Source organism: Leopardus geoffroyi, chromosome C2, assembly GCF_018350155.1.
Source record: "Leopardus geoffroyi isolate Oge1 chromosome C2, O.geoffroyi_Oge1_pat1.0, whole genome shotgun sequence".
Lineage (NCBI taxonomy): Eukaryota > Metazoa > Chordata > Mammalia > Carnivora > Felidae > Leopardus > Leopardus geoffroyi.
Window position 1 is genome coordinate 78,369,961 of NC_059333.1, and position 13,536 is coordinate 78,383,496.

At 39.9% G+C, this 13,536-nt stretch overlaps 1 protein-coding gene across 10 annotated transcripts in view; it reads right to left on the reverse strand.

Annotated features, from left to right (window-relative positions):
- The window catches only part of TP63 (tumor protein p63), a 230,474-nt gene that overhangs the window by 79,681 nt on the left and 137,257 nt on the right, over positions 1-13,536 (reverse strand). For all 10 annotated transcript variants that reach the window (XM_045502600.1, XM_045502599.1, XM_045502598.1 and 7 more), the window contains one exon: positions 4,117-4,371. In XM_045502600.1, the coding sequence (XP_045358556.1) occupies positions 4,117-4,371 (255 nt within the window). The remainder of the gene's footprint in view (positions 1-4,116; positions 4,372-13,536) is intronic.

Consider the following 13,536-nt stretch of genomic DNA (forward strand, 5'->3'; position numbering starts at 1 on the left):
TCCTAGTTCGTGAGTTTGAGCCCTGGGTCGGGCTCCGTGCTGACAGCTCAGAGCCTGGAGCCTGCTTTGGATTCTGTGTCTCCCTCTCTCTCCGCTCCTTCCCCATTCACATTCTGTCTCTGTTTCTCTCTCAAAAATAAATAAACATTAAAAAAATAAAAAATAGAGAAAGCAAAGGAAATATACATATACACTTTAAATGTATTAATTGTGTTTTGGCAGTAATTATGCATAAAATCAGAATGAAAAGAGAAAACACAAAAGGACAATGACAAGTGATAAAATGGTACTAAACAGTTTTTATTACAGAATTACCAGAATACCATGTAGTAAGTGTGGCTCTTCCTAATGACAGCTGCTTCTGCTGCTTCCCGTTTGTGCACGGTTTTAAATTATAGTGTTTTATTTTGAAAAGTTGCTTTAAAATGCACATATGCCTAAGAAATAGGTGTTGTATAATAGGACATTTAAAAAACCCTCCATCCACCTTTTGGGATGAACAACGGATGTTGTATGGAAACCAATTTGACAATAAATTTCATATTAAAAAAATAATAAAGTAAAATAAAATAAAATAAAATAAAATAAAATAAAATAAAATAAAATAAAATAAAACAAAATAAAATAAAAACCCCTCCATCACTTGGTCTTTAGCACCATACTACACAGCGCCTGTGTGTCCCTGTATGTCTCCTATCAATCAGGAGGAAAGACAGTCTAGACAGGATGGCAGACAGACTTGAACTGGGAGTGAGGGGTCCTGGGTTCCTTTCCCTCCTCGACAGGTGATAAGCCTTGGAACCTTGACTTCTCTAAGTTTCCTCATTTATAAAAGTGGGGCTAACAGCCTCAGTTGTGAGGCTCAACCAAAATAAATGTATGGGACAATACTTTTTAAAATGTGAGGTCTATGGGGGCACCTGGGTGGCTCAGACCTCTAAGCGTCCCACTCTTGGTTTTGGCTCAGATCAGGATCTCACGGCTCATGATAGCTCTGCCGTCATGCTGACAGTGCTCAGTCTGTTTGGGATTCTCTCTCTCTCTCTCTCTCTCTCGCTCATTCTCTGTCCCTCCCCTGCACACTCATGCTCTCTCTCGCTCTCTCTCTCTCCCCCGCCCTCAAAATAAATAAATGATCTTTGAAAAACAAACAAACAAAAGTGAGGTCAATGTATAAGTGCGGGGATATATAATTTGGCTTAGAGACTCAGATGCTGCTATGTACAAGATACTGGTGTCTGTGGATAGATCTGAGGTCTTTTCAAGTGATTTCAACTGCTACTCAGATAAGGGTTCAAGTGTCCTAAATTTAGAAGAAATGCAACTGGGCCTAAAATAAAACTGATGATGAACAAGAAAGTACTACTTAGGAAAACTCTAGACACCACATGCTACACCAGTAGGGGAGAATGGACATCTAATTCAACCTATCCTACACACCTGTAAAATTCTATATGGTTCTGTAAAATCTATAGGGCAGACTGTAGACAAATGAACCAAGATCCAAGAAAGCAAAACAGCTTAACCTAGGCCACTCATTAAATGGCAGGCAAAACACCTAATAAGAACCTAAGTCCTTCTAGAAGTGTCCTATGTTGATTATTAACACTAGCACACCAAAAGAAAAGAAAACAAATTTTACCAGACTCCTCTTTTTCCTCATCAGAGACACAGATCGAAAGCAAGAAAGACCAAGTGACTTGGCTAAAGTCACAAAGATGATCATGTCTAGAATCCAGGTTTTCTGCCCCCCAAAGAGTGACCTTTCCCCTAACAGCAATGCCTACCCCTTTATTCAGGGAACAGACCTCACTGTTGTCCCACCTAAGGAAATTTTACCAGTATACTCCACAAGACATTTTATTTTCTTTTTAACCTGCCACTTAGGCATACATCCCCAACTTTGTGTGTGTGTGTGTGCATGTGTGTGCGTGTGTGTGCGTGTGTGTGTGTGTGACAATTTACTTGTCCTAGAGAGGGGCTTTGATGGTTCAGAATTGTGTTGAATCTAAAAAAAAATAAACCTTAAGACTTCTGTATGGGAGTTGATACAGGAGGCAAAGGGTGGCTGATTTAATGTTCCACTTGCAACAAGATCACCATGGTTTTTAAACCATTTTAGAAGGGAAGTGAGCAATCATTAAGTGGTCTCCATATGCCCATCAGCCCTTCAGATGTGCTTATTCCTAACACAGCAGAGCTTGGCCTGCGTATGCAAACAAAAAACTGTTAGTCTTGGAGATCAGGGATTATGAACACCCAATCGGCAACCCCTATTCTAAAGCACATTATGCTCCACTTATAAAATGGTTAGTCAGGCAGATCTTCAGCAAAGTATTACTTAGATTAATCAACCAATATTTATTAAGGCCTATGAACTCTAAGTTTACTCACCTTTAGTGTCCACCTCCAGGATTATTAATATAAAAGACACTCATGATTATAACACAGTTGGTGAGTAACACATGGAAAAAAGATCAAATTGTAGGCTCATAGTTAGACTTCATGTTTGAAATATGAACCATGACAGAACCGCTTCTCCAATCATGAAAGAAAAGCACTAAAATAAAATTTTAGGCAAGTGTTGAACATCCTTATGTGGAATGGTAGAAAAAGAAAGAAAGAGGGGTGCCTGGGTAGCTCAGTCAGTTAAGTGTCCAACTTCAGCTCAGGTCACAATCTCAGCGTTCCTGAGTTTAAGCCCCGAGTCAGGCTCTGTGCTGACAGCTCAGAGCCTGGAGCCTGCTTCAGATTCTGTGTCTCCCTGTCTCTCTGCCCCTCCCCGACTCACACTCGGTCTCTCTCTCTCTCTCTCTCTCTCTCTCTCTCTCTCTCTCAAAAAAAATGAATAAACATTGAAAAAAATTTTAATTAGAAAAAACGAAAAAGAAAGAAAGAACACAATCTGGTGGGGCAGGTCAGAATCAGAAATAGGTCCTGTTACACAAAAGCCTCTGTCCGTTTAGGGATGTCATTTAACCTCCACATTCTTAGCTTTCCTTACTAGTGAAATGGGAAGTATACAGCTCATCCTACTTAGCTCACAAAAAAGTGAAGACAAAATGAGGGAACACATGTGAAATTACATTGGGATGTAGTCTTATAAATGTAGATTGTTTTATGAACCATATACAGCTGGATTAAAGCAACAGTGAACTAGATGCTATAATATAGAAGTAAAACACTTTCCAAAGAAAGCTATTTGCCAAAGAGGAAAAAAAAAAAAACCTGTTAAAACAATTCTAAAGCTACTTTTCAATAAGAGGATGATATTTGGAAGTGCTTTTAGAATCCATGCAAATATTAAGTTGTTTGAAAAACATGCATGCCACTTTGGTATTGGCCATTCTTTGATCAAGCAACTAAAACCAGCCTTGTACATCTCCTCCCTTATATACAAACCTTATTTATACTACATTACAATATGAACTTTGAAATAGAATAAAAATTCTTGCACCTTTTTAATTTTTGAAAATGTTTCCATATTCAGGACTCTGATGTACAGTTTTAGAAGCGTCTTTGGGGGAAAAATTATAAAGGTGATAAATCTATTTGTATAAGTAAGTTACGATTTGTGTTATAGAACCTACACGTATAAACAAATTTAGCCCTTCCTTAATAAATGAAATTTATATTTCTTATTACCCCATGCCTGTGATTTTATTTTTTAGCCACATATTAATATGGCATTTACTTCTTTAAAATAAGGAGACTGGTAACTATCCTACATTCTGGTAAATGCAAATACGCATCCTACGACTATGATATTTCTTGTTGGCATACTGCTTTATAGCTTTCCAAAAACTTTTACACCAAGGACCCCTGACAGCCGGGAGGGGGAGAACAGATTCGCTGAAATTACTACGTGCCAGCCAGAACACAGGACTTTGGTTCCCAGATCAGGGCTTTGCCCACTCAATGGTACTTTTTCTTTCTCTGGTTCAGTGTTAAATACTCAAAACCAAAATGTCCTTAGAGGACAGGGAGAAACTGTGAAATGAATCTCTAAGCCTTGACAGAGTTGAGAAGTCCCTAGGGGGGAGGGGGGGGGGCAATGAAGACCACCCTTGGAGGCAGGGGTCAGGTTTAAGGGCACACAGGTGCCCGGGCTCTTACCGTCCAAGTGGCCGACTTGGCGGTGCTAGACTGCTGGAAAGACACGTCGAAGCTGTGCGGACCCGGGTAGTCGGTGTTGGAAGGGATGGCGGGGGAAGGCGACAGGGCGTCGAAGGTGGAGCTGGGCTGCGCGTAGGGCGACGGTGCCGTGACGCTGTTCTGCGCATGGTCTGTGTTGTAGGGGCTGGTAGACGAGGAGCCGTTCTGAATCTGCTGGTCCATGCTGTTCAGGAGCCCCAGGTTCGTGTACTGTGGCTGCAGGACACCCAGAAACCCCAGAGTTAGCCATTTCAGCTGCCCATCATTGCTCCGAAAAGGCGTCATTTGGTGCATACGTTGTCCAGAAATCCACCTTGGGTCTATGAAACTTCATATTTCAAGTAAAGGGACCAATTTGCGATACACGGAAACAGCAAGGGAAGTCTGAGGCCTGTGCGTGCCTTGTAAGGGTGCAGCCTTGGGAGACTGTGGTCTTCTGAAGAGCAACTAAAAGTAGAATATATACAACGATACTGGGGTAGCATTGTATGGTGACAGACGGTGGCTGCATGTGTGGTGGGCATAGCATAGGGTATAGACTTGACATCACTATATTGTACCCCTGAAATGAATGTAACATTGTGTGGCAACTATATTTGAATTAAAGAAAATGTGGAATACGTGCTCATTAACAAACTGGGCAGAAATGTCCAGTGTTTAGTAGGTGTATAGAATATCTTTAAAATAAATGAATACCACATGCTACTTCCCCCCCCCTCCTGCCATGTTATTCAGAATGAGAATGATCACTGGATAGATATGTTATAAAAGGGATGTGAGTATCAAATTGCTGCAGATGGAACAAAAGCAGATGTTCTCCAAATTTCCTTGTAGTCTTATTATCTAAATTCTGCCCCAGGGTACCAAGAGTGCCCCCCAACCCCCGACCAAGGTCTCAGTTCATCAAGACTGGCGAAGCATCGGTAGCAAGGTAAGGGTGAGTCACCTATATGTTTTTAAAAGTAACATGCTAGTATACCATCCAAACACAGCCTAATTTTTCCTCTGTTCTTTCATTTTCTTTGCAGCAGTTTGTTCTTTGCCAGAGTAGAACATGTGTAAGAGAAATATCACTTAGTTATAATAAACATTCTATATTTGATGTAATTGAGGCGCACATTAGTTCGGGTAACTCCGCTGCCTAATGTTTTATGCCTTCTGTGCAAATGGTTACAGTAGGCATTCTGTGCATGGTGTATGGAAAGAAAGAATTAACTTTTCATTAAATCTGCATGTACGGAAAGAATGGATTAACTTTTCATTTAATCTGCAAAAAAAAAAAAAAATGTATTACTATCGGAGAGGGGGGGTGATTTGCTCAAGCATCAGCTAATAAGCAAAGAGTGGGAATTATGAAACCAAATCTTCTGACTCTGAGTCTAGGGCCCTGCCCAGCACCATCACACCTGTCAGCCTGAGGAGATAATTCAAGTCATTCCTAAACTTGAGTCAAACTGGACACATTTCCAGAAGGGGCAACCACTGTATGGGACAGGTTTGCTTGTACAGGTTAATCTCATTGTTTCTTCAAGGGAATGAAGGGGAAACCAAGCAAAAGCAAGAAGAGAAAAAAACAGTCTTGTGGGCACCGAGGAGACTGGCTCCTCCCTGGAAAAAGAACTCTGAGAGTCCTAGCCCCAGTAAAACGATGGAGAAGAACAAACTTACAAAAGCAATAGACGCTTGACAAAAATGTTAATGAAACTAAATTATTTAACCAAACTTTTGGTATTTCACATGGCGGGGGGAGAAGCGAAGAACTCTGCCATTCCCTTCAGTCCAGAGAGCATCTGTCTAAATGTTAAAGGCCGCATGCCCATTCCATTACATTTATACTTTCGCATTCCACTGCTGAATGCCACGTCCCCATTTGCTCTTCAAATAACTATTAATCTCTTGACACTTATCCCCATGCTGACAAGAGCAGCTGTTTGTCTTGCCTCCTCTCCCCTCTGACTTCAGCAGCTCCTATCCCCCCCCCCCTTCTTTCCATCTTCAGCTCTCCCCTCTTGACAGGTGAGGCAGGATTGCAGGTGAGATGAGGAGGGGAGAAGAAAATAAAACCCCGAGGCCCCACAAAGCGTCCACCCCCCCACCCCCAGGCTGAATTCAAAGTCCCCAGGCATCCAAGCCTACAGCAGCAGAGGAGGAATGGGATTGAAAAGATATTATTTGTGTTCAAGTTAAGGGTCAGCATGCAAAGCCCTCCTGAACGTCCGGGAGGAATCAGATAATGCTCCCAGAGGCACGTGCTTCCCTACAGCAGTACAATTAGGGAAGCGGCGGGCCCTGACATAAAGGACAAAGAAACTGGGCCGAGCACTTTCTCACAGGCAGTAAAATGCCTGTTGAGCCACCCTTCCCTCCTCCTTCCAGCTATGCATAATTGGAACTTCAGCTAATTGTGGGCTTGGATGAGAACAAAGAAACATAGCCCTTTGAAAACTCTTTTTTTTTTTTTTTTTTCAATATATGTAAAGAGAAAAGTTTTGGGACCAGCTTTAAAAGCCAGTGAGCAAACACTCAGCACTTCGCTAAGGACTTAAGAGAAAGGGAAAATGCATTCACCTCAGAGGCACCTAGGAGACCCCTGGGACTGCGGTGAGGCTGAACATAATGGGTGGTTCTAAAGAAACAGAAGCCTTATTCCCAGTCATTAACAGCACTGTGGGTGCTGATGGCTGGGCTTTTAAATGCCATCATTTTTAATTCCAATCAGTTTAGGTGAAAAGTTTTACTTAATAATAACAGAGTGTGCCTCCACTGCCTAGGTTTCTTTATGCATCATAAAGCTGGAATTCTTAGGTTTAGACAAAGAGCTGCTCACTATCCAAGATAAAAATGGAAAAACACATTTCAATGCAACCCTTTCTTAAATGTTACTTTAAAGAAACATAACCAAGTAGTATACTCAATTGTCTTAAAAAAAATCTAAAGTACAAAACCAGCACTACTAACTTTAAATTAATTAGCCGAAAATACAAACAAGAACAAACCCAAAGAATTCCATGAAAGGAAATCTACTTGGATACTTTGCTTAACTTTATTAAAAATCAGTGTCATAAGCCTGCCATGGGAAACAGTCCTTTTGAAGTTAATTTAAAAAGCATTTAGTTAACAACAACGAGAGAAGTTTCTTATTTGCCTCTTTGATTTGACAAGAGAGTGGACATGTGGACAGAGCAGCATTGGAGGCTGAGGGGCAGATCAACATTGCCGAGAAGAATAAGTCCTCCATAGGCCAGATCAACAAAATAATTTGCATGACTCATTGCAAAATGAAAATACAGGCCCTCTTGTTCATAAATTATTAAGTTTCAAAATGGTGATGCACCTGGCTAGCTCAGTTGGTTAGGAGTCTGACTCTTGATTTCAGCTCAGGTCACAATCTCATGGTTCCTGAGTTCAAGCCCCACTGTCAGTCCCAAGACTGCTTGGTATTCTCTTTCTCTCTGCACCACCCCCCCCCCCCCGGCCCCCGCCCCATTCCCTCTCTGTCTCTCTCTCTCAAAATAAAATAAAAAAAATAAACATTAAAAAAATGGTGATAGCAGAGCATTAAACAAAGCACAGCACCCTTTGCTACTACATACCTTGTATGCCCATGAAGCTAGCTCTGTACCAGGTTAATGAGAACAATATTTATACCTTATTTTCCACAAAGGGAAGCTGATGGCATGAACGAAGCAATGCCTGTGCCCCTTCTTTACTATAATTCCATGAATATAGGGGGTGGAGATCTTGTGTTATTCTTGGATGTTCATGTAATGCCTATTTACAGTGACCAGTAAAAGAGTGTGAAAAGTTAGAACATGGCACTTGCACATCAGTCAAAAAAATGCCCTTAGAAGAACTGTATGGGGTCGTCTATGTCCCATGTGTCTGATGTAATAAAAACTATTAGCATATTTGAAATGAAATAGAAACTAGATTGTCCCTTTCTAAACCATGAGGCATCTTGATTTTGAAATAAACTTAATATATTCTGTAGACACTCGATGAATGAATGAATGCATGCATGCATGAATGAATGAATAAAAAATGTCACATATCTACCCTATCATGTCTGAAAGAGGAGACAGCTTTGTTTCCACAAAACCTGAAAGGCAAAATGAACACAACTTGTCTGAAGTCTACTGTAAGCCTGAAAACAACTGATTTCCTCTGAATTCAAACAGATGCATCATTTCCTATAAAATAACTTTGAAACAGAAGACTCACCACCTGGACCCTAGGTTTTTTACCAGCATCTGTAACTAGAATATATTCAGTTTCATCACACGCTAGTTGATCTGACCGCAGAAAGGATGAAACACACTTTGGTCACAGAGACTTATACTCCTGGTAATCACAGAACAAATTGGGGGTGTTCTGAAACATGGAGCTGTCGTGATTAGTGTAGGGATACCCAGGGGCTGAATCTTAAACTGCTTGCTTTTACCATAGGAAAGAGTAAGTTTAGATAAGTAGTATTACCAAATACAGATAAAAGTATTTTCTTGTTTTTCTCCTCTCTTATACCCTTCACATTCTCATAGCCATCTATAGGCTCTGATTTGTTTCTTCACTAAACTTCAATTTGGATGGATTATTAGAATTAAAATACAGAAGATTAGATTTTTTTTTTCCTGAGTGGACACTGCTGTAAGAGTGCCCTATAAATGCAATCCCTATTTAGTTTCATCTATTTTTTTTTTCCCCCTGGGTTACACTGTTAAATGATCTTAAACTCTGAAAATAATATGAACCTAAATTTTCTTCTCATCTGCTCAGCAATACTGTGTCAGTATATATCAATGTAAATAAAACTCAATATTGAATACCTGGGTTTATACTTAAAGTTGACAATGTAATAAGTACTTTCCTATAAAAGAATTTAGCATCAAAAAAAAAAAAAAAAAGAAAAAGAAAAAAAAAAAAAAGGATCCCCATCAAGTCATTTGACCAGTGCAATGGAAAGAGGGACTTAGACATAATTTGTGTTTCTGAAAATTTTCTCCCCCAATTTATAAGAGACATGTTATAAGTTCTATTTACTAGACATTACCATCCCTAATAGCTAATTTATGGCAGCATGGCAACAAGAGCTAATAGTCTATGGCAAGAGGTTAATTCAAAAAATAAGAAGAAAAGGAATGAAAGCCAAATCAGGAATAGGAGAGGTTGCTGTCAGGATATGTAATCGAAATTAATTTACTTCCATTGAGGAGTGCTTGGGTGGCTCAGTCAGTTAAGCCTCTGACTTCAGCTCAGGTCATGATCTCACGGCTCATGGGTTCAAGCCCCACATCGGGCTCTGTGCTGACAGCTCAGAGCCTGGAGCCTGCTTTGGATTTTGTCTCCTTTTCTCTCTGCCCCACCCCGACTCGTTTTCTCTCTTTCTCTGTCTCTCAACAATAAGTAAACATTAAACAAATTTTTAAATGTTTCCTTGTCACAGGAAACAATAAGTTGCCCAAATTTCATTTGGAAGAAATTATATTTATAATCTTTGACTGATTATTAGACAAGGCTAGGAAAGGGAATTGAATACTCTTTAGCACTTACCATTCCTGAATGGATCCTAGTAATGGAACAGAACTTGGAACCTAGACTTGGTGATGTGGGGTCTAAGTCCCAACACTGCCACTAATGTGCTGAAAACTCTGTGCAAGGTACATGAACCACCTGGACCTTAGTTTCCTACAAGGAGACTGAATCTCATGATCAAACATAAAAGGTGCCTCAATTCTAGCATTCTGATGGATGACCACACTCCTCCACAAAGCTATATTAAAGTGCCATGAGATTACTTTCAAAACATGAGATAACCTGCTTTTTTATTTATCCAGATTTACCAAGCCAAGCCTAGAAATCAGCAGCATGCATACACTTTCCTCAGCTGATTAAACTTTTCACCTTGGGTTTCCTGAAGGAGCTCTCATGAACATTCTAAAGCCCCTCCTGGGAAAAGAAAGCAGTTTTCCTTGTGACCCTGGCTTTACAAAGCATTCATTCGAATATGCTCTAGTAGACAGTTCTACACTTCATCCCCAAATATCAGCAGGATGGTGACTTTTCAACAAGCACTGCCGTAGGGAGAAATGCTTGTCATTTTTTAGTTTTCTATTGCCTGCCTCACCTGAAAGAATGATGGCTTGTTTTATGCTAGAATTGAACACAACTGAGTTAAAATGCTCCATTCGCGGCCAAGAAGATATTTGTATAACAACGTCAAGTTGAAGTACCATCTTTCAACCTTAAGAATATATTCAGCATCTGATTTTTCTCAAGACCAGATTTTGTTCCTTGTAAAATATTTCGCTTCTTTTATCATCCAAATGATCCCCCAAAGCACATGCTTCGAGGTAAAGTGTACTCATACCTTACAATAAACAGCCTGTAAGAATAAAGCACCTAAGCGCACAGGAACTTCTGGCAGCAGGCAGAGAGTTTACTAGAATGCTTTATGGTCTGACACAAAGTGCCGAGATTCCTTTGAGGCCCGAGATTCTGTAACTCAGGAAAGAGCTCCCTAAAAGCCAATGCCAGACAACCTCAGGTGAGATGAATAACTACACAGTTGGCTGATCAGGTGGACAGCGATGCTGAAAAACACCGGACAACAGCATTTGCGAACCCAGGTGGTGGACCATGTTGAGGTTAAAACTCAGCCTAAATTTACTGAATTCACACTGTGGAGAGCTCAACCAAGAAAAAATAAACTTCAGGTTCTTATTTCAGTCAGTACTCCTTTTCAGTAATGACAAGTGAGCAAAATTATAATCACGAGCATCTAAATTCTTCAAAGGGCTTTGTCACCATCAACATACCAAGGCAGCATGGGGCTTAGCAGAAAAGGCATAATTCTAAATTCAATCACTTCTAGATGCGGATATTAAGGAAAAATATACACAGTTCCAATTTTTTCAAAGTTGGAAAAAATATGTTTGAGGACATTTTCAGCCTCTCACAATCACTATTTTGATAGCTTTATTTAGCAGAAGTGGTAACGTGAAAGGAAGAGAGTACATAGTAATGAAAATTTTCAGTGAAGGTTAGGTCACTTATATGGAAAGCATACCATGGTGATTTTAGAAGATCATCAATACTGTTTCATTGGTTTTTAAAATGAGTTTAAGGTATTTAAAAATAATTTTTGTAATATATCTGTGTAGGCCATATCAGAAATCATGACTTCGATCAGCTGGGGTGATTAAATGTGATTATCATTGTATAACAGAGGATAGCTTTGTTTACCATGATGTGAAACTGAAGACACAGCCATTTCAATAAACAGTGACCATTCAAATGTTTTAAAAGTCTGAAACGTATGGAGCATCCATATCCAATCCTGTCTACAAAAAGAATAGTAGCTACTACTTCTACTATGAATAATCTTTCTGAGTCCTTACCTATGTTTTTTAGAGTCTTCAAGTTCTGCTCATTCATTTAATCCTCATGAGCTAGGTGGCATTATCATCCCATGTTTTATACATTACTTATAGATGAGGAAACCGAAGCCCCGCAAGATTAAGTAACTTGCTCAAGGTAGTAAGCGACACAGCCCGAATGAGAAACCGGTAAATCTGGCTTGAGAACCCGCTTGCTTACTTATCTTTCATTCCGATTGCAGGTAAATCTGAGTCCCTTAGATTTCTGCCTGGAATTTTTATCTAAAACTTACATTCAATGAAAGCATACCATTCTAGATCTTAAAAAAAAAAAAAAAAAAAAAAAAAAACAACAACAAAAAACAGTTGTCCATTTTAAGGACAGGATATAAAACTAACCATTCTTAGACTGTTCATAACTGCAGACAGTGAGAGACCCAGCTCCTCGGAGCCTGCCACCAGCAGCTCAGTGTAGATGAGATCATGTCTCTCTCAAGTTGAAGACCATGGGCAGGTCCCAACTGTCTTAGAGTAAAGCCCCCCTCCCACCCCGAGTCTTGCCAGTGGCCTCGCCACACTATTTGAAACTCTCTCCTTTGCTCACTAAACAACCTGCAAACAGGCACTCCGCAAGTTTTTCAAAGGCAGACTCCTTCAGTCCGAAGCCCCCTCCCACTGGTGGGCTGTATCCTAGTTCGTCTTGTAGTTTTAGCTCAATGCCATTCCCCCCAGGAGAAGCCCTCTTCACCCAGGTAGGCATTCCCCTTTGTTTCACACGGTCTTACTGCTCGGACTTTCCCTCGACATCACATCATTATAACTGAAATTATTTGTACAAATATATATATATATATATATATATATATATATATATATATATATATATTTTTTTTTTAAATATCGGTCTTTTCTGCTACACCATAAATCTATGAGAGATTGTATCTTGTTCATCACTGGGTCTCACGTCTGCAACGGCATGTGAGCCACAGTGGCTGCTCGGGAAATATTTATTGAAAGAATAAATGCAAAATATTTTCCAGTAAAAAGCACTTTCAGAAGATATCTCTTTTTATTCGAATGCGCCTAACTGTTGACTTTTATGCTGAAGGAAGCCTGCCTTCAAATCGGCTTCATGTCTTTACACACTACTGCAGACTAAATGTCATGGTGCATCTGCAAATAATCTCTATGACCTTTACTCTGTGCTCTGCTTTGTTTTGGTAGGTGGGATTGTGCTTTTAGCTTCAGCTTTTATGGGAACTAGTAGCAGAATAGCCAGTACTGTCACTCATAAGGCAGTGAGTAATACTCAGTAGCTCACACCTAGCTGGAAAGTTTATTAATGAGCTCCTACTTCCTTAAAACAAACACATACACGTTTTCGTGGCAGGGCAGTGTCTTTTCCCTCATGGCCTCGAGTTTGTTCCTAATGCATCTAGGTCAGCAGTCAGAATCCAAATCTTTGTGGCCATATAATTATTCACTTCCTATGGACGGTGCTTGTGGCCGAATGCAGATTTCTTTGGGAAGAAACCACCCGGAAACAAGCTTAGAGTAAGACGTGGTGGATAGGCCACAAAGTTTGTCCCTCCCTCTCTGATTTCCATGATTTTCTGCCCTGTTAGCTAGAAGTCAGTTTAGAATAATGCCATAATTAAGGGCTTACAGTGTATGTTTTCAGGAACGGAGATTGTACTTTATCAGACTTACACACCATTTTCTTGCAAATGGTCTAAGTTCATGACTTCATTTCCCTGACTTTATAATACACACAGAGAGGTTGAAACACTAGCTTTTCTTTGCAGATAGAAAAGTAAAGCATGAAACAAGGAGTGCACTACTCAGTTTTACTATCCTATATATATTCAAATGAGAAACACTGTTTCTGTGTTCCTCTTGCTTGTCAAGTTCTTTGCTGATTGCTACATTTTTCATTGTATTTGAGATGAAAGTTTTTAGTGATTTACTACGCTTTGTAATTAGACACGGTGACTTACATAACATTGGA